This window comes from Triturus cristatus, chromosome 3_1 (assembly GCF_964204655.1).
Source record: "Triturus cristatus chromosome 3_1, aTriCri1.1, whole genome shotgun sequence".
NCBI classification, from domain to species: domain Eukaryota; kingdom Metazoa; phylum Chordata; class Amphibia; order Caudata; family Salamandridae; genus Triturus; species Triturus cristatus.
Window position 1 is genome coordinate 328,482,660 of NC_140583.1, and position 22,100 is coordinate 328,504,759.

The 22,100-nt window shown below is 48.5% G+C and overlaps 1 protein-coding gene across 1 annotated transcript in view; it reads left to right on the forward strand.

The window, feature by feature from the left end:
- The first annotated feature begins 1,315 nt into the window (after nucleotides 1-1,315).
- LOC146860198 (fibroblast growth factor 4A-like) overlaps nucleotides 1,316-22,100 on the forward strand; it is a 179,615-nt gene continuing 158,830 nt past the window's right edge. Inside the window, exon 1 of the mRNA XM_085644039.1 lies at nucleotides 1,316-1,629. Within this exon, the coding sequence (XP_085500165.1) occupies nucleotides 1,320-1,629 (310 nt within the window). The 5' untranslated portion in view covers nucleotides 1,316-1,319. The remainder of the gene's footprint in view (nucleotides 1,630-22,100) is intronic.

Here is a 22,100-nt window from a genome sequence, read left to right on the forward strand (position 1 = left end):
AAGTGGGAACATAGCAGCATCAGGATAATGATAGACTGGGAATAAACATATGTTGCTAACTTTTACCATGCAGTTTGTAAGCAGCTCTTTGACAGTTTATAGGACACTGTGCTAGATTACAATTGTCCCTTATGAATTGCACTGTGACAAAAGAATCTCTGTGACAAAATCAGTAGCCCACTGACCTATGCACATAAAATACTGTTTTATAAAATGCATTGTACACGTTTTTTCAGTAGGCATATTAACCCTCTGTGTCACATTAGATAAGTCAAAGCTGCCACTAGACAAAACTCTCATCTCTCTCCAGCAGGTACATTAATCACTGGCATTTTCTTGACACTTTTATAGTTGCTCGAAAACTGCTAATTTTACAAGGAACTTTGCAGTGCTTTTAAAACTGCTGCCTGCGGACCCCCTGGGAATGTGCCACGGACCCCTGGGGGTCCTCGGACCCCAGTTTGGGAAACACTGCTCTAGGATACACAAACTTACAAATAGGATGTGAAGCTCGCAGGGACTGACCAAAGAGTAGCAAGGAAATGAGAGTGATGATGAAGCCAACCAATGGCAAGCAATGGGTGGGCTCAGAGTTCCTTGCCAGTTAACAAAAAGGCAAGATCTATAAAGCAGACTGCCTGGCTTTACTAGTGTAAGAAATATAATGCACATCCTTTTAAATTATATTCTGTTTAGTGACTCTAAAGATAACCGGTGTTACGATGAAAACACCACCTTGACCCTTTCTGATATTTAGCAAAATTCTTCACTTGTCCATTCAAAGCACTAAGGGGCACATTTATGAGCCCCTTGCGCCACTTTTGCGTCACTTTTAACATGGGAAAAGTGACGCAAAAGTGGCGCAAGGGGCTCATAAATCTGCCCCTAAGTGTGTAATAAGGGATTATTTACACTTTTAGAGAGGAGAGTCTTTTTATATTTTTTTTTATTAAAGTGTTGTAAACTGCAATTACTTGTTTTGTTTGGTAAATGGAAGGTGCCTTCGGTTAGATGCAACTTCTGCATCTCATTATACTCTCCCTATAAAGCGTCAGAGACTTTTGGATTTGCAAACCGCCTCAAGGCTAAAACTCAAATCTAGAAGATGCCTGGTCTGCGGATGACAGGTGGCAATAAAGTTCGAATGTACTTTGTCTGAGGTGACATCACCTCAGCCCCCCTGGCCCCCTGCTCTTTGAGAGACATCCCAGCGCAGAGTCTTTCCACGGCCCCGCTTGGGAAGCGAGCTCTGATCTAAGTATACTGAGGCTGAGGCGGGGTATTTTTAGAGCCATTGACACCCCAAGCCACGTGTACCCATGTTGATCGGGATGACTCTTGCACCGGCCCTCTTGCCAGTCGTGCTCCTGGGGCTGCTTTCCGGGCTAGCACGCTGCCTTCCAATGCCATCCACGGGGAACGGCACCCTGGAATGGAGCTGGGAGACCCTGTACTCCCAGTCCCTCGCCCGGCTTGCAGGTGGGCAGAGGGCAGACGCCCACCGCTACGGCGAGTATCTGTTGGGCATCAAGAGGATTCGGAGACTCTACTGCAATGTGGGCATCGGGTTTCACCTCCAGGTCCTGCCTGATGGCCGGATACATGGCATGCACAGCGAAAGTCGATACAGTAAGTGCTCATTTCCCTGGAATACCGAACAGGATGTACCCTCGGCCTTGAACGCACTCAGCAGGGCACATCAGCTTTAAGGTGACACTGCATGACGCGCCATGCCATCCCACTGCAATTCTGAAGGCTCCTATGCAGGACGGGGGGGCAGTGGGGACAAAGTTTATATCTTCTGTTGATTTGTCTACGTCACACCTGCTGCAGCTCTGCAGGGACTGCATGTGTCCTTAGGAAAGACTAGTAATCAGATAATATCTTCCTATTAATTAATGCTGCTGTACCCAGAAGTATGATCAGTTTAACTAATTGTGAAGAAAATGTTACATTTCCGATAGAAAATTAATTCCTTCGATTATCTTAAACTCAAAGCTGTGTGTTGTAGTTTTTTTATGTGAGTATCTGAATTGTGCACGCTGGGTGGGTGTGTTTTCCGAGTCCCACTGTGTTGATGACACAAAAAAAACAAGAAGAGGCGTTTTGGCATACAGTTGGCGTGGTATTACTAGATGACCATGTGACAATGTGACGCACTTTTGCAGTTCTGAATTTTCCTTTATTGAAATATTGTTTTCAGATGTGTTAGTGCGTGGCTACAACTCCCAAATTCGATTGCTACTGAAATCTTAGGTCAGGAAACAAGGTGCCCCGATGACATGTACTTCAGTAGATAAAATGACGTCAAATGAAATACTACTATTTCCGACAAATGTTCTTTGTGATCAGGCATTGTGTACCTTTCAATAGTATATGATCCAAGCTTTTACGCAGTGCGTTAGCCGTTTTTTTTTTTTAAATTGACCTTTAACCCCATCGTGAATGTATTTGTGGTGTAACTCTAGAGGGCTGGTGACTCAGACTGAAGTACTAATCCCCTTCAGAGTCTCTGCCCTGGACTGGACCGAGCATCACATGTCCCTGCACTATAAGAAGTCCTTGAACATTCCTCTCCCTTTATTTACTACAGTAACACCACCAAACGGCCTCCCTGCATCGGTTCTAAGCCCAATGGGCACTCATCTGGTTGGTGGCCAAGGTTGTGGGGGAAAAAGTGAGCTCGAGGAGGCGAGGGGGTAGCACGAAAAGCATTTCTTCCAGACTTAACCCCTTGGCCCTACAGATCCATTCGATATCCTATAACAATACAGTCTATGCTCAGCCGGAGAACGCATGCCGCGCATGCCTCATGCCAACATGGCCGGGCTTGAGTTTTATTGTGAAAAGGAGGGCAACCTTGAGACAAATATAACACTGTTTGGACCGAGGATGATTAAAACATCAGTTGTCAAGCTTTGTCTAAAAGAGGATGCGCCTGACCGCTGCATCGTATGATATCGCAATGATGTAGTGTGAATGGCAATGCCTCGCCAATGTTTTGTTTAGGTCTGGTGTCAAGTGTCAAGAACTTTTGATTTGACTAAATTCATAGATATATTTTGTCTACTGACGGTTGCCAGTAGGTACTTATAGTTAGGACCATGTTTCCATATGAAAAGCGTTTTTTGACTTGCCTATATCTTTAGTGCCAGCTGACAGATCTTCCCGAAATTTTATCAAAAAAGTGCCACAGTTATTCCTGTTGTGCATGGAAAGTTTCAGTGCAATCTGTCAAGCCGGGGCCGAGAAAAAGAAGGGGGGAAAAAACCCTGTGTTTCCCATTTTAAATCCCATAGGAACTTTAAACGTGGCTAGAGCCCGAACTGCAGAACGGAATTACACCAAATTTGGCAGAAAGCTAGATATTGATCCAGGGGAGTGCCTTTTTTTGATTTTGTGTAAATCTGTTTAGTAGTTGTGGGCTTTTGAAAAGAATTTCAAATTTGCATATATATAGGGAAGCGATGGCTCTGCGAACCCTCCCGATCTCATGCTGAGATATGATTGGTTGCGCCACTTCATATCAGGAAGCGTTGGCAGCCATCTTGGGACTCGGCTCTAGAAAAAAAAATAAAAAAGAGAAGGGACAAGGTAGGAATACCTTGACCCCCTAGCCTCTTGGAGGGATCCTACAGGGACCTAGCAGGGCAAAAAAGCATATTTTAAAAGATTTCGACAGGAGCCGTGCTGGATCTGCGTCTCTCACCAACGTTTTTTAAAATTAGAAGTACGGGTTTCCTCGCTTCTTTTATCTTTAACCCTCAGATGGGCCAGGTCCTGCGGCCATCACCTCATCTATATATGTGGAGGGTGCCAGTGATGCACTGCCTACGTTCCTGGGGACTGCTACCTCTCCAGGGCAAAACTTGAAATAAAATAGCCACAGCAAAGACTCCGCTCCGAGAAAGTGAGAGCTGAGAAATGCTCTCACTTGCTGAAAGCGGAGTATTCGTTTGTTTCCCTGCCCGCTGTCAAGCGAGCAGGAAAACAGACAAATTGCTTTCAGAAACAGGGAGCTGAATGTTTAGTAGCTGCCAGTGTCTAAAAGGAATGCCGGCTTTTGCAGGAGGCGGGGAACCGGAAGGACTGCGGGGGATTGCTGAGAGGTTGTCAGAGGCCCTACCCATTTCTCCATGACTCTGCAAACGCACCTCCTGGGGCACTACTGGTTGGGGATGAAGTCCCTTTTGGCTTCTGTGGGTCCTTGGAGGCCAACAACCCCTTCCTGTTACCTCTAGGAAGTCCCACACAGCAGGACTGCTGAGAGCTCACTTGTTAGACGGCGACCTCAGAGGAGCCCGGAAAGGGGGTCCTGACTACCCTGAGACCCACCCTCAAAGTATCGTAGTCGGGCACTGGCGGGAGACTCCTCAGGAGGAGAAATCTCGTATCGAGGATTGTACTTCTGGCACCACACGACACAGAAACACCACACCGTGTGTCCTTAGGAATCAATCTTTATCAAACAGGTTAGCACTGCAAATATGTACAAGGAGAGCACGGGCTCAATGAGTCTCGGAAGGGATAGGGGGTAGCGGGACAGTCTCTGGTAAAAGGTTCAAGGCAAGGACGTACCCGGCGCACAGCTCACAATCCTCGAGCTGGGGGGTAGGCTGGTTGTCGTGGGGTCCGGCGGGACCGGTGGAGTTTGTGGAAGCCGCGAGTCACTCAGCGGGCTCAAGCACAAGTTCGGAGGTCTTACGATCTTCGGGGAGCCGCGAGTCACTCAGCAGGGCTCAGGTACAAGTTCGGAGGTCTTACGATCTTCGGGGAGCCGCGAGTCACTCAGCAGGGCTTAGGTACAAGTTCGGAGGTCTTACGATCTGCGGGGAGCCGCGAGTCACTCAGCAGGGCTCAGGTACGAGTTCGGAGGTCTTACGATCTTCAGGGAGCCGCGAGTCACTCAGCAGGGCTCAGGTACAGTTCGGAGGTCTTACGATCTTCAGGGAGCCGCGAGTCACTCAGCAGGGCTCAGGTGGTTCTAAGTTCCAGGAGCCGCGACCGCGTCAGCAGGCTCTCGTTGTTCCAGCGTCGAATCTGCCGGACAGTCCCAGAGCACCCCTTGTTATAGGTCGACCCCTCTTTGATGTCCGGAGTCTGTGCAGGCAGGGGTCTTGTCACCTGGGGGTCGCTTGTCGGGGTTTCCTGCCATTGTCTTGTGATCTTTTCAGGGCCGGGTCGGGAGGAGTCCCAGACACCCAGCAGGCGTGGAGCCAGCTCTCAGGGAGGCCGGAGGGCCGATCGAAACCCATCGTCCCAGGGGAGTTCAGAGGTGCGATAGAAACTGCTCCTCTCCCTCTCATCCCCTGGAAGCGTGATGTACTCCAGCCGGAGTGGCGCCTCTAGGCCCGGGTCGCGCTGGGGACGGGCGGCCATCTTGGTGCATGAAGTGGGCACGCGGGCCCGGGGTGGCCGAAGGGGGAGAGGCCATGGACGAGGATGTCCGGGTCGGGTGCGTGTATTCTGGTGGAAAGGATCGGTTAGGCCGTGAGCTCGGGGCTGCAGGTACCAGGTGAGGTGGTGCGGGGACCAGTAGAGCCATGCTACGAGGCCGGGTCCAACACGCGTCCCCCCCAGCTGAAAGCCGGATAGAACTGCCCATCATCTTGGGGGGTTCTCTTTGCTGAGGCGGAAGAACCGGGAGAGGCCGTCAGCGTTGGCGTGGTCCGTACCAGGGCGATGTTCTACGGTGAAATCCATCCCCTGGAGGGAGATTGACCACCGCAGTAGCTTGGGGTTTTCTCCCCGCATCTGCATGAGCCATCGCAAGGGCCGATGGTCGGTTTGGACTTTGAAATGGGTGCCGAACAGGTAGGGGCGTAGTTTCTTGAGTGCCCAGACCACAGCGAAGGCTTCGCGCTCAATGGTGCTCCATCGCTGTTCTCTGGGCAACAGCCGCCGGCTGAGGAAGGCGACGGGCTGGTCTAGGCCTTGGTCATTCACCTGGGACAGGACGGCCCCAATGCCATGCTCGGAGGCATCGGTTTGGACTACAAACTCCTTGGAGTAGTCGGGAGCCTGGAGGACGGGGGCCGTGCACATGGCCTTCTTTAGGGCATCGAACGCCTCCTGGCAGGCGGTCGTCCACTGCACCTTCTTTGGCTGTTTTTTGGATGTGAGTTCTGTGAGGGGGCCGACAAGGCTGCCATACCCCTTGATGAATCTTCGGTAGTAGCCAGTGAGGCCCAGAAAGGCTCGGACCTCCGTTTGGGTGGTGGGGGGTTCCCAGGCCACGATGGCGTCGATCTTCGGCTGTAGAGGGGCGACCTGGCCACCCCCGACCTGGTGCCCCAGGTAGACTACTGATCCTTGCCCAATTTGGCACTTGCTGGCTTTTACGGTGAGGCCTGCCTGGCGCAGGGCGGTTAGCACCCTCCGGAGGTGCTGGAGGTGCTCACTCCATTCGGAACTGAAAACGGCGATGTCGTCTAGATAGGCCGCGCTGAACTGTTCCAGCCCGGCCAGGACTCTATTCACCAGTCGCTGGAAGGTGGCCGGGGCATTTTTCATTCCGAAGGGCATTACGCGGAAGCGGTAATGCCCATCTGGGGTGGAGAAGGCGGACCGCTCCTTGGCCCCCTCGGTGAGCGCAATCTGCCAGTATCCGCAGGTGAGGTCGAAGGTGCTGAGGAACCGGGCTGCCCCGAGTCGGTCAATGAGCTCGTCGGCTCGTGGAATGGGGTGGGCATCGGCTCGGGTGACGTCATTGAGCCCCCGGTAGTCCACACAGAACCGGAGCTCGGGGGCGACACCGGGGGCCGCTGCCTTCGGGACCAGGATGAAACGGTGACCTTGGGAGGTGGGGGGGTCCAGTGGCCCCACGATGTCGATCCCGACTCGTTCGAAGGGGGTACTGACGACCGGGAAGGGTTGGAGGGGAGCCTTGCGCTTCCCCCCACTCTTCCCACTAGCTTGGCACGTGGGACAGGACTTGCAGTGGGCCTCTACAGCTGCTCTCATTCTAGGCCAGTAAAAATGGGTCACAAGACGGCTGTAGGTCTTGTCTTGACCCAGGTGGCCGGCGAGGGGGACGTCGTGGGCTAAGCCCAGGAGGAAGTCTCGGAAGCGGAGGGGTACCACCAGCACCCGTCCGGATCCCAGCTCCACCGACTTCTGCTCACTGTATGAAATGTTATTCTCCCAATAAATTCGGTGCGTTCCAGTTTGGTCGCCTGCGGCTTGGCCCTCGGCCTGGCGCCGTAGTCCGACCAGGGAAGGACAAGTGGCTTGCTCCCGGCAAAACTCCTCCCGGGTGGGCCCGCCCTCGTGGCGCCATTGGGCTAACTCGGGTAGATCACCTAACTCGGGGACCGGGGCGGTGTCGGACAGTGAGGGTTCGTCGCTGGCGACGGGCCCTTCCGATGGGGGGACGGGAGGACCCTCGGTGGTTACTGCTCTGACTTCTTCGGTCGGGGCGTCTTCGACTTCTCCCAGGGGGGGAAGTCGAGCTGACATAGATCGGGTGGTGGCGCACACCCACTCGGGGAGCCCCATCATCTCTAGGTGGGCCTTGCGCTCGACGTGCTTCCAGGGAGAACTCTCCAGGTCGTTCCCTAAGAGGCAGTCGACCGGCTGGGAGGTTCTTACGGCCACCCTCAGTTTACCTATCACTCCACCCCACTCAAACGGCACCAGAGCTACCTGACACATACTCTCTCTATTATCTGCGGAAATTACCGGGCAAAAGACGTTGGGGAGGATCTGCTCCTCGGGGACTAAGTGCCTGAGGACACCGGTGATGCTGGCCCCGGTGTCCCACAGGGCCTCTATTTGGTGGCCATTGATCTTGACGAGCTGCCCGTATTTCTTCGTGTTGGAGGGCAGGAGGCTACCAGGGACCATCTCCCCATCTCCCAGGGATACTAGGGCCATGGCTGCGGGTTCCCACTCCCCGGTTTCCTCAACCTCCTCCCCCAGAGCTATGTTGGCTATCTGTCTTGCAGGGGTGTTTTGGGTGGCCATGGGGCATTCTGGGTCGTTGGCGTAGTGCCCGGGCTTCTGGCAACGGAAACAAGTGACGGTTACCCTGTGTCCCCGTCTCCCGGGGGGTCCGGTTACTGGTGGGGGGGGCGCTGGGAAAGGTGGAGGGTGGGTCTTTTGGGGGCTAGGCTGGGACTCTCTCTGGCCTCCCTGGTTCCCCCCTCCTCTATGGCGGGGTGGTCCCTGACTGGCTCGGGGGTATTCTCCTACCATGCCCCGGGTGACCCGGGTGTTGGTCCAGCGGTCTGCTTCCACCGCCAGCTTCCTGGGATCGGTGAGTTTGCTGTCAAGCAGATGCTGGCGTAGTTCCACAAAGCAGTTCGCAGCCAGGTGTTCCCACAACAGGAGGTCGGTGAGTTCCTCAAGGGTGGTGACTTTGCTGCCCTTGACCCACCCATCGAAGGCCCGACTAAAAGAGTTTACATATTCCACCCAGGTGGTGCCCGGGATTTTCCTGCAGTCCCGGAATCGCTGACGGTACATCTCGGGGGTGAGACCGTACCTTGTGAGCAGAGCCTCTTTCATGTGGCTGTAGGAGGTCTGCAGAGAGAGGGGTAGGTCGAGCAGGGTGTCTCTTCCTTCGCTCAGAAACCGTCCCCACAACCCTGCCCCCCAGTCCTTCTGCGGGACCCGATGGGAGGTCATGGCGACCTCGTAAGCCCTGAACCATTGTTGAATGTCATCGTTTTTATAATATTCCTTGACCACGTCCTTGGGGATGTGGACCTTCTGCTCCGCTGGGGGGGTCGCCTCTCGGTTTCCCGGGGGCCTCCCTTCCTCGCTTCTGGCCTTGAGCTCGATTTCTTTCAAGCTGCGTTCGTGCTCTAGTTGGAGCTTCCTTCCTTCGTGTTCCCGTTGGAGCTTCTTCTCTTCTAGCTCGCCTTGCACGCGCATTTGCTCTACTGCTAGCTTTTTCTCCGCTAACTTTAATTCGCCTTCGATTTTGAGTTTAGCTAACTCGAGTTCGTGATTGCGGCTTCTCTCTCTGTCCGCGAGTTCTTCCGGGGATAGGCCCCCGTCTGGTACGATGCCTCGCACCTGATTGCTGCTGCTTTCGCCTTGTGGGGGTTCGGCCTCATCGGGGTGCTCCCCCATGTCTTCCGGGCGGGAGGCCCCGGCATCCACCCAGGCTTTCAGTGCTTTCTGCAAATCTTCCTTGGTGTTGAGGCCGGTGGTAGCGATTCTAAGTTCTTTGCAGAATTGCTTTAGTTCTTTGTGTGTGTATTCTTCTAGTTGTTCCACCTGGAACACCCTGTTGGCGTTGGTTTCTGCGGGGATCATGGCGTTTCCTTCTGCCATCTTTGTCGGTAGTGCGTCTGTCGTTCACGGTACGATCACTCGGTGATGGGCCCGAATCCCACCGCTGCCACCAATGTTAGACGGCGACCTCAGAGGAGCCCGGAAAGGGGGTCCTGACTACCCTGAGACCCACCCTCAAAGTATCGTAGCCGGGCACTGGCGGGAGACTCCTCAGGAGGAGAAATCTCGTATCGAGGATCGTACTTCTGGCACCACACGACACAGAAACACCACACCGTGTGTCCTTAGGAATCAATCTTTATCAAACAGGTTAGCACTGCAAATATGTATAAGGAGAGCACGGGCTCAATGAGTCTCGGAAGGGATAGGGGGTAGCGGGACAGTCTCTGGTAAAAGGTTCAAGGCAAGGACGTACCCGGCGCACAGCTCACAATCCTCGAGCTGGGGGGTAGGCTGGTTGTCGTGGGGTCCGGCGGGACCGGTGGAGTTTGTGGAAGCCGCGAGTCACTCAGCGGGCTCAAGCACAAGTTCGGAGGTCTTACGATCTTCGGGGAGCCGCGAGTCACTCAGCAGGGCTCAGGTACAAGTTCGGAGGTCTTACGATCTTCGGGGAGCCGCGAGTCACTCAGCAGGGCTCAGGTACAAGTTCGGAGGTCTTACGATCTGCGGGGAGCCGCGAGTCACTCAGCAGGGCTCAGGTACGAGTTCGGAGGTCTTACGATCTTCAGGGAGCCGCGAGTCACTCAGCAGGGCTCAGGTACAGTTCGGAGGTCTTACGATCTTCAGGGAGCCGCGAGTCATTCAGCAGGGCTCAGGTGGTTCTAAGTTCCAGGAGCCGCGACCGCATCAGCAGGCTCTCGTTGTTCCAGCGTCGAATCTGCCGGACAGTCCCAGAGCACCCCTTGTTATAGGTCGACCCCTCTTTGATGTCCGGAGTCTGTGCAGGCAGGGGTCTTGTCACCTGGGGGTCGCTTGTCGGGGTTTCCTGCCATTGTCTTGTGATCTTTGCAGGGCCGGGTCGGGAGGAGTCCCAGACACCCAGCAGGCGTGGAGCCAGCTCTCAGGGAGGCCGGAGGGCCGATCGAAACCCATCGTCCCAGGGGAGTTCAGAGGTGCGATAGAAACTGCTCCTCTCCCTCTCATCCCCTGGAAGCGTGATGTACTCCAGCCGGAGTGGCGCCTCTAGGCCCGGGTCGCGCTGGGGCCGGGCGGCCATCTTGGTGCATGAAGTGGGCACGCGGGCCCGGGGTGGCCGAAGGGGGAGAGGCCATGGACGAGGATGTCCGGGTCGGGTGCGTGTATTCTGGTGGAAAGGATCGGTTAGGCCGTGAGCTCGGGGCTGCAGGTACCAGGTGAGGTGGTGCGGGGACCAGTAGAGCCATGCTACGAGGCCGGGTCCAACATCACTCATGAGAGGGCCTAACCTCTTTCTCCACCACTCTTCAAAGACACCTCCCTGTGGACTACTGTTTGGGGGGATGAAGTCCCCTTGGCTGCTGAGGGTCCTGGAGGGCCAATAACCCCCCCTGGACTTCCAGGAAGTCCCACACAGTGCAATTGCTGAGAGATCATTGGATACCCTGCCCCCTTTCTTCACCACTCTGCAAATGCACCTCCAGGCACCCTACTTGTTGGGGGATGAAGTCCCTTTTGATGCTGAAGGTCTTTAGGGACCAAGGAGCCCTCCTGTTATCAGCAGGAAATCCCACATTGCAGGATTGCTGAGAGCTAGTTGTAGGCCCCATTCCTTTCCCCCACCACTCTGAAAACGTGCCTAGCAGTTAAAAAAAAACATAGAAATTCCCTTATAAATACAAAGGATACATGGATGTTGTAGTTAGGAAATAGTTTTTCAAAAAACCTAGAAATTCACTGAAAGAAAACAAAGGCTACAGGGACGGTATAGCTAGGAAATAGAATTTAAAAAAACGTAGAAATTCACTGAAAGAAACAAAGGTTACAGTGACATTATAGTAAGGCTCAGATTTCATTTGTATAAAACCACTGAAGTTTATCAGTTATATAGTTACCTGAGCAAGCAATAACTTATGCCCCCACAATGCACTGCTTATGACCTCACATATAACAACACTCATGACATGGTCAGTGATATCACTGATGACATCACTGATGACATCGTCTACGGAACCACTCACACACCCACTCACACCCCCAACCTCTTGAATGCCCACTCACACGATCACGCAACCACTCACATACACATTCATATATCCCTGAAAGTATTTACATAACCACTCATTCCTCCATAGAGCCACTCACATAGCCATTCACTCACTCATACAGCCCAACCATTCAATCATCCACACAGGCACCCATGCAACCAGTCACTTACCCACACAGCCACTCACACAGCCATACACTCACCTATACAGCCACTCACACTCTGAGGTATTCATCTATACAGCCAGTCACACACCCATATAGCCTCTCAACACAGCCACTAACTCACTCATACAATCCCTCCCACACTCACTCACACACCCACAAAACCACTTGCATACCCATTCACACATATAAAAAAGCACCACCATATCTGCTCACTCTCCCGTAGTCATTCACACAGACACTCACTCTCCAATACAACCAATCACACAGCAACTCACTAAACCAAACATTCACTCAAAGAGTCACTCACTCACCTATACAGCCACATATACACTCAATATCTCACTCCTACTGCCATTCATACACCCATTCACTCACCCATACAGCTACTCAGACAGCCACTCACTCACCCATACAGCCACTGACATACCCACTCACCCACCAACATAGTTACTCATGTACCCACTCACTCACCCACACAGCTATTAAGATGCCTACTTATACACCCATACAGCCACTCACCCACAAAACCACTTACACACCCACTCACACACCCATAAAAGCACTCAGATACCCACTCACACACCCATACAACCACTCACACACCAACAGACCTAGTCAGAAACCCACTCCCTCACCCATAACATCACTCATACAAGCACTCACAAACTCATACAGCCACTCCCACATCCAGTCACACACTAATACAGACAGTCACACACCTACTCAGATTACACATGTTAGAGATACTATCGCTCATTAGTAGTACAACTAGTATGCTAATATAAATTTAATAGTAGGTTATTATATACTTAACACCCATAAACTCTTACAAACACTTACACTCACTTAATGATGTCATCAGTGATTTCATCAATGATGTCCTGTGAGATGTTATCAGTGATGTCATTAGCAGTGCATTGCTGGGGCATAAGTTCTAGTTAGTTCAGGTCAATATAACTGTTGAATTTCACTGGTTCTGTACATACATTTGTGTGTGTGTGTGTGTGTGTGTGTGTGTGTGTATGTATATATATATATCACTTTGTCACAAAGGCTGTTGCACAGCCGAAACGCGTCCTGTCTAGGATGACCCAATGGAATAAACAGTGGAGAATCTAAAACTATACCAGAGTGCCACCTCTTTCTTTGATGGGGAAGGTTTTGTGGCTATTCATAACACTAGCGGTAGTGCTTCAACGTGTACCACTTGCATTCAGGAAGCAAGCCGACCTAATTAGGTACGAGTACATGTATGGATGATTCAGTTGTTGTATGACTGACTGTATAAGTGAGCAATTAGGTGTCTCAGTGAATATATGGGTGAGTGACTAGGTTGTGTGAATGTCTGTATCAGTCTGTCAGTTGGTATCTAAGTGGCTATATAGGTTGCTGAGTGGGTACGTGAGTGGCTGTATGGGTGATTGATTAGTTGTCTGAGTACCTGTTTGGGGTGTATGGGTATCTTTGTGGGTGGGTGAGGGTGTCTGTCTGAATGGATGAGTGAGTGGGTGAGTCATTTGCTTTATAGGATAGTGAGTGCATCTGTGAGGGGCTGTATGGGTGACTGAGTGAGTATGTGTTTGGCTGTGTACGTGAGTGAATGGATGTGTCAGTGGTATATGAGAGAGTATGCCTATGTGAAAGGCAATATAGGTGAGTGTTAGAGTTTATGAGTGACTGTATGTGTGAGTGAGTGAATGCGAGAGTGGCTGTATGGGTGAGTGTCTGGTTGTCTCAGTGACTGTATAGGTGAGTGAGAATGTGTTAGTATCTGGTGGCAGCGCACAGCCAGTGCAAGGGGGCAAAGTTTACATACCCAAGGATATAGTACAGAATTTCCAGAAGGGGGACGATGTTTATGCATGGCTTTCATCTTATGAAGCTGCACTGCGTATGCATGAGGTCCCGAGAAGCATTGGGGGGTGGGCCTGTGGAAGCACTTTGAGGCCACTGGGAGGGACACCCTGACACCTCTGGGGGAGGTCAGTGCCCTGACCTTCCCCAATATGAAAGAGGCTTTATGCCTCAGGCATGGGCTCACATCTGAGCAACACAGGGCAAAGTTAAGAACGTTCAAGAAATGTAAATCTCATACTTGGGTTGAGTGTGTGACCATGTATTGCAGAGCACTGGATGGTTGGATAAGCCAAGCAAGGTGGGGGAGGCATTGCCATCATTCATAAAGACTCTATAAAAATCTCCATATTAGATCAACTATGTAATGATATACTGGAAATTTTAGCTTTTAGAATTGGCCTACACTCTCAACACAGTTGGAAAGGCGTTCTTGTCTATTGGCCCTGGGCCCCCTTTCACACTCCTCACTCCAACTTATGGAACTTATCTCTCCGCATGTTATTTTGACTAGAAACTTCCTGCTTCTAGGAGATTTTAATGTTTACAGTGAAAACACTGCTAATCAAGATGCCTCCTCACATCTGGCAGATCTTGCCACACTCAAGCTAATTGACCTACTTGCCACACTCTGTAGGTCATACGTTAGATCTAATTTTAACCAACTCCCTTAATATCCACTATGCAACCACTTGCCCTCTGACATGGACAGACCATTCATTAATTGAGTTCCAAATCATTGGTCCCAGGTCACATGCTGCCCCCAATACAAACTCTGTGAGCTGGCATAGACAGTGGCAGAAACCTACACCCAACCATTTCCAGGGCATAATAATTCCAACACCTCCGATCGCAGACTCAGATAGTGTGGAGGAGCGGTGGTCATTCAAAATATCGAGTTTTTGATATCGACCTACAATAATATCGAGTTTTTAATATCGTAGGGACAGAATATCGAAGTCAAGGATATCGATGGACAGAATATCGACCCCAAGGTAAGTAATATCGAAGTAAATATTATCGAAGTAATTAATATGGATGTAAGTAATATCGTAAGCAAAAATATCGATGTCAATAATATCGATATTTTTGTAGTGTTATGTATTTTAATATGTATTTTATTTGTATGTTAAAGATTATTGTAATGTATTTTAATACATTTAAAAATAAATGTTTAGAGATTAATAATTATTTTAAAGTAAATGTAGAGTTTTAGTATCAGAGCGGGTTGTGGGTTTATAGGGGAATAGGGTGGGAAGTAATTTAATTATAATTAATGAATTAATATGTATTGTTTAATTGGTATTTATGATTAATTAATTGTAAATTAATTTTATTAATTGGTTAATTATATTAGTTATAATTACTTTATTATTGATATGTATTTATTGTCATTGTAAATTAATTAATTGTTAATTAATAATTAATTGGTGATTTATTTTTATTAAGTGATTAATTGATAATTAAAATAATTATGTGAATGTTTATGTGTATTGGGTTGTGGGTTTATAGGGGAATAGGGTGGGATGTAATTAAATTAAAATAATTAATGATATTGTTTTTTTATTTGTATTTATTATTAATTAATTGTTAATTAATTATTAATTGGTAATTAATTGTTATTAGTTAGTTAAATATAGTAAATATAAATAATGTATTTTTCCATTTTATTTGTTGTTATTGCTAATTAATGTATTGTTAATTAATAATTAATTGGTGATTCATTGTAATTTGGTAGTTAATATGTATTAACTAGTAAATTAATAACTATATTAATTATAAAGAATGTATTATTAATTGTAAATAACAGATAAATTGATAGTTACATTTATTGTGTTTTTTGTATGTGTAGTGTGTTGTGTGTTAAAGGGGCAATAGTGTGGGATGTAATTTAATGTTATTTATTTAAATATTTAGTTTAAATTATTGGTATTTAATACTAATTATTTTGTAAATTAATTATTAATATGCTATTTTTTAATAACAAATTATTTAATTGATTATTATTTTCATAGAACCCCTATGCTATCCAGTGCTTTCCCAACTGTTTTACTATCTGGAGTGGGAATAGTAATTTTTACCCCTATGCTATCCAGCGCTTTCCCTACTGTTGCACTCTCTGGAGTTGGAATAGTAATTTTTACCCCTACGCTATCCAGCGCTTTCCCTACTGTTTCACTTACTGGTGTGGGAATAGTAATTTGTACCCCTACGCTATCCAGCGGTTTCCCTACTGTTGCACTCTCGGGAGTGGGAATAGTAATTTTTACTCCTAAGCTATCCAGCGCTTTCCCTACTGTTGCACTCTCTGGAGTTGGACTAGTTATTTTTTCCCTTACGCTATCCAACACTTTCCCTACTGTTTCACTCTCTGGAGTTGGAATAGTAATTTTTACCCCTACGCTATCCAACGCTTTCCCTACTGTTGCACTCTTTGGAGTTGGAATAGTAACTTTTACCCCTACGCTATCCAACGCTTTCCCTACTGTTGCACTCTCTGGAGTTGGAATAGTTATTTTTACCCCTACGCTATCCAACACTTTCCCTACTGTTACACTCCTTGTAGTGGAAATAGTAATTTTTAGCCCTACGTTATCCAACATTTTCCTTACTGTTGTTTTTGTTGGAGTTGGACTAGTAGATTTATTCTCTCTGATATTTAATATGTTTTGCATTATTTTAGCTAATGTAATATATCATTAATAATAAAAAATATTCAAATTAAATTTCTTTATTTTTATTTGCTATATGTAATTATTTAATATTTATTAATGTAATTGTTTTATGTGTATAGATGAATTGGTAATTTTAAAAAACATTTAATAATTTATACGTTACTAAAATAATTATTAAAACTAATTATTAAGTAAGTATATATATTATATATTTTATGTATCTGTTTAATGAATGTTTTATTAAATTATATATATTAATTGTAATTTTAAATATTATAAAATATATTTAATTATGTTTATTTTATTTATAAGTATTATTTGGTTTATTTTACATATATTTTTAAACTAAAAAAAAACGATATTTTTTACTAACGATATTTTTGACATCGATATTTAATTATCGATATTTTTGTACTTACCATGTTGTAGATAGGATGTCGATATTCTTGACATCGATATTTTTGTTCCGATATTTTTGTAGGTCGATATTTTGACCTTCGATATTTAGTCAGTGATCCGGAAGAGCGCCTGGCCTGTTTAAATGCTATTATGAAAACCACCATTGACCCTTGAAACAATACCCGCGTCTTATCAGACAACACCAGACAGCGTGGTTTTCTTCAAACTTCTGGACAGAAAAGAGTCACTGTAAAAAGCTGAATGACACTGGCGCCATTCACATGATATACAGGACAAAGAAAGATATAAACAGGCGCTGGTTCAATATTATAAAAATATAAACACTGCACGCAAAATGCACATTGTGCTGCAACTTCAACAGGCAGGAAATACCCCTAGAACTCTATACCAAATCTTCAAATCTTTCACTGACCCTAAGGCATGTGACAAGGAGGAAGCCCCGTCTCAAGCCTTATGTGAATATTTAGCAAATCATTTCACTCAGAAAATTGAATTGATTTATAATAAAATTATTTCAGCTGGTAGTACCAGAAAGACTCTAAGATAAACCAACTAATGATCACATCGAATGTTCAGACACTGGATAATTTTCCTGCACTCACGCCTGAAGAGCTAGAGTCACTACTAAAGATAATTAAATCTGGTTCAATGCTAGATATTATTCCTGCTAAAACCACTTCCCTGCTCTCCAAACAACTCGCTGCCCTCATCTGCTCAATCCTCAATTGCTCCATGAAAGATGGCAGCCTTCCCCATGAGTGGAAGGCGGTGCACATAATCCCCATCCGAAAAAATCTTAAAGCACCCATGGAGGACTTTTCCAACTATCGTCCCATCTCGCTGCTTCCTCTCCAAAGCAGATTAATAAACATCTGTCTGAATTTGTCGAAACCTGGAACTGCCTTGATTCATCTCAGTCATGCTTTCGACCCAGACACACCACAGAGTCTGCTTTGGTTGCAGTTACTGATAATATCAGAATGTCATTGGACAACGGTCAAGCAGTGCTTCTTATGCTGCTTGACTTATCTGCAGCCTTCAATACACTCTCTCAGCAGATTCTGCTCAGGAGACTCAGGAAAATTGGCCTCCAAGGGAATGCCCTAAAATGGAAGTTGAATTTCTTGACTGATAGAACTCAGACCATTAAATTGGGCACTTTCCGCTCTAAGACAACAAGACTAACCAAGGGAGTACCTCAGGGCTCTTGTTTAAACCCTACATTATTCAACATATATGTGGCCCCCTTAGCGTTATCACTGAGGACTTTAGGATTTAATCCTATCTCTTATGCTGATAATATTCAGCTCTTATTTTCCTTTGATAAAAACAATCCCAATGTTCAGTCCACTTTCTCGGAGGGTATGACGGTCATCGCTGGCTGGATGAGGGATAAATTCCTCCAGCTTAATGCGAGAAAATCGGAGATTATGTAGTTTGGAGATGCAGCTGTGAGGTGGTCCCCAAGATGGTGGCCAGAGGGACTGGGCTCCACACCAATTCCAAAACAGGTGGTGAAAAACCTGGGGGTCCATATGGATCAGAAACTAACATTAAAGGATCATGTCACAACCACTGTTGGGGCCTGCTTCCACATACTTATAATTCTCCGAAGAGTATTCCCTTTTTTACCTTCAACCACTCAGAAAACTCTGATCCAGGCACTGGTGCTAAGCCGCCTGGACTACTGCAATGCTCTGTTGATCTCAGCTAATGAAGTCTCCTTAAATAGATTACAAGTAGTCCAGAACACTGCGGCTCGTTTGGTCTCCAATGCTCCTCCTCAAACGGCCTCCCTCTCTCTCTTGCAACAATTGCATTGGCTTCCGGTGCGAAAGCGGATTAGATTTAAGATCTACTGCATTGTTCACAAATCACTAAATGGCCTAGCTCCCAGTTATCTATCAGATAAATTCACCAAATATCTGCCACCTAGGTCCCTTCGATCAGGGTCTAAATCTCTACTTCTTACTCCGCGCTACAAATAATCTTGTTTGGGTGGTAAAACTTTCTCTCATCTAGCCCCTTATTACTGGAACCACCTTCCCATTCATCTGCGTCAATGCCCAGACTACTTGAAGTTCAGAATGCTGTTGAAAACCTCACTGTTCTGATTCACTTCTATTCTTGGTTAGCTGTAGTAGCCTTAGCGCCGAGATACCCCTGACGGGGTGATTCGGGCGCTTTATAAATTAATAAATATCAAGTATCAAATGGCAGCGAGGTAACTGACTACCAGGGGTTGTACAATCTGATTGGTTGGGAGCACTTGAATAGTCTTTGTGTTCCAGAGCTGCGCCAGCATCTGACAGATAGTAAGCTGACTGATCCCAGGCAGCTTGCTCAGGAGGCAGGCCACTGGACGAGTACCAGGGTCCACAAGGAGATTGTGAAAACCCAGCCAAAGGTGGGCAGGGTCCCCAGCCGAAGAGTGGGGGGGGACAAGGGTAACCAAAAGGAGTTCTCTAAAGGGCCCCAAAATAGTTTCCAGGGTAAAGCCCCACAGCCCCCCAGTTCTAAGAATCCATGGCTCCTTAAGGGTAGGTCAGACAACCAGGTTCCCCACAGGTGTCATACATGTGGTCAGGAGGGACACATTGCGAGAGATCCCAAGTGCCCTAAGGCACCACCAGCACCCACTGGTGCACCGTCACCGAGGTTAGTTAGTGTAGTGCTGGGAGAGGAGTTGGCTCGGAGTGAGGGTGGGGAGTCAGCGGTGATGACCCTAGTCTCCTTAGGAGACAAAGAGATGGTCCAGGAAACCTGCTTGCCAGATTACACTAAAAAGTACCTGCAGTGGGTGACCATCAATGGGAGGAGCCAGTGTGACATCTGTCAGGTGTCAATGGGTGCCTGAAGAGCAGGTCATCCCCAATGTACTGCACCCTGTAGTTGCTGCAGACAACTCTGAGCGCCTGTGTAAGTTGGCGCAGTTTCCCTTTGAGTGTGGGGTCTCAGGTTCCTTGAAGGTTGCTGTAAGCCCGTTCATGCCTGCTGACTGTCTGCTTGGCAATGACCTGGAGAGCACACCTTGGAAGGAGGTGGAGTGCCAGGCTCATTTGAAGGTGTTGGGACTGCCTGAGTGGGCCTGTGTGACCACTCGGTCAATGCAGCCAGTAAGGGTGATCAAGAGGACCTGGTGCCAGAAAGAGTGGCCCAGGTGCCTGCCAGAAAGAGGAAGGGAAGGGGGCATGGGAAAACAACCCCCGAAGTTCCCACGGTCCAGGAGGAGGCAGAACCTGAGGGGGATGCCCTGGAACCAACAGGGGAACAAGTGGCCAAACTGGAAGACCTGCCTGAGCTGACTCATTGGCAGCAGGAAGGAGGTCCCTCCAGGGAGTAGTTCTGCAAGGCGTAGATGGAATGACCTACTCTTGTTGGTTTGTGGAACCAGGCTGCAGACCAGGCAGCAGGTTGTCCATCCAGATCACATTTGATTTATTGGGAGAAGGGCCTCCTTTACAGGGAGCCTAAGGTCGTTGAGACCGGGGTAGCCCGTGTGCTGGTGGTACCTGCATGCTACAGGTTCTTCCTACTGGGTCAGCTCATAACGCGCCTTTGGCAGGACATTTCGTGTGAGACAAGTCCTATCAGAGGCATGTCACCCACTTTTACTGGCCTCAACTGCAGGGGCATGTTGGCACACATTGTAGGTCTTGTCAGACTTGCCAGGCAAGTGGCAAGCCAGGAGGGAAGTGTAAGGCTCCCATCCAACCCTTTCCTGTGGTGAGCACCCCTTTTGAGCAGGTGGGCATCAACATTGTGGGCCACTGGAACCCCAGACATCCTTAGGCAACAAGTTTATCTTGGTTTTGGTGGACCATGCCACATGGTACCTGGAATCTGTCTCACTCAGGACAACCACGGCCCCTGTGGTGAGCCGTGCATTGATGGGGATCTTTACCCGTGTGGGGTTCCCCAGATAAGTGGTCTCTGACTGTGATACAACCTTCATTTGCAGGTTTATGAAGTCACTGTGGGAGGAGTGTGGTGTAATGTACAAATTCACGACTCCTTACCATCCCCAAGGGAATGGGTTGGTTGAGAGATTCAACCGTACCCAGAATGGCATGATAAAGGGTCTTTCAGAACCCATGAGATGTAAGTGGGATGTCTTTTTACCATGCCTGTTGATTGCCTACAGGGAGGTACCGCAGAAATCCTTAGGGTACAGTCCCTTTGAATTGCAGTATGGGCACCCTTTGAGAGGACCTCTGAGTCAGGTGAAGGAGGGCTGGGAAAAAACTCCTGGTAAGACCCCCCAATATGTGTTCAGCTACATGCTGGCCTTCAGAAACCAGAATCAATGCTTCAGGTAACTCGCTCAGGTGAACCTGGCAGACATCCAGGAGGAGAGGAAACAATGGTACAGCCAGAATATCACTCTGTTTGAGTTTCAGCCAGGGCAAAAAGTGTGGGTGATGGCACCAGTGGAGCCTTCTGCGCTCCAAGACTAGTGGACTGGTCCATTTGAGGTGGTGTAGTGCAAGAGCTATGTACCCTTGCAGGTTCTGCAGGTGAACAGCCTCAACCTCACTTTGAGACGTCTGAAATCACAATACACTTGGCTACAGATGATGGAATGGGAGAGGAGAGTGAGCCTTTTCCTGACCTCCTGTCAGCCAGGGAACATGATGAGTCAGTGGATGGAGTAAACCTCTCACCCACCCTCACCCCAGAGCATCAGAGGGACTGTCGCCAGGTGCTGGTAAAGTTTGCCTCCCTGTTCCCCCTGAATTCAGGAGTCACCAATTGATGCGTCCATGATGTGGACACTGGGGACAGTTTACCTGTGAATTATATAATTTACAATGTCAGAGCCAGCATTAAGAAAGAGGTTTCCAAAATGTTGGCGTTAGGGGTGATACAGCGGTCCAGCAGTCCCTGGGCTAGCCGAGTGGTCTTGGTTCTAAAAGCTACTGTGCCCCGTACCACTCCTGAACTGCAGTTCTGCGTGGACTACCGTGGGCTCAATGGTGTCACCAGGACTGATGCACACCCCATCCCCAGACCTGATGAGCTCATTGATTGGCTTGGAGCTGCCTGGTACCTTAGCACGTTTGATCTAACGTCTGGGTACTTGCAGGTTGCCTTGACTGGTGGGGCAAGAGAGAGGTCTGCGTTTTCAACGCCAGAGGGGCACTACCAGTTCCATGTCATGCTCTTTGGGTTGAAGAACGCCCCATCCACGGTCGAGAGACTGATCAACCAGGTACTGTCCTGGCTGGAGGAATTCAGTGCCGCTTACCTGGATGACAAGCCTCACTCTCAAGGCCAGTAAGTGCCAGATAGGGCAGGGTTCTGTGGTGTGTTTAGGGAACCAGGTAGGAAGCAGCCAGGTGGTGCCCCCACAACCTAAGATCGGCACCATTCTGGCTTGGGAGCCCCCAAGTCCCAGATGGAGGTGAGAGCCTTCCTAGGACTCCCCGGGTACTACAGATGGTTTGTCAAGGGATATGGCACCATTGTTGCCCCCTTGACAGAGCTGACTTCAAGGAAGCAGCCACGGAAAGTGATCTGGACCGATGTCTGTCAAACCGCTTTTGACCCCCTGAAATC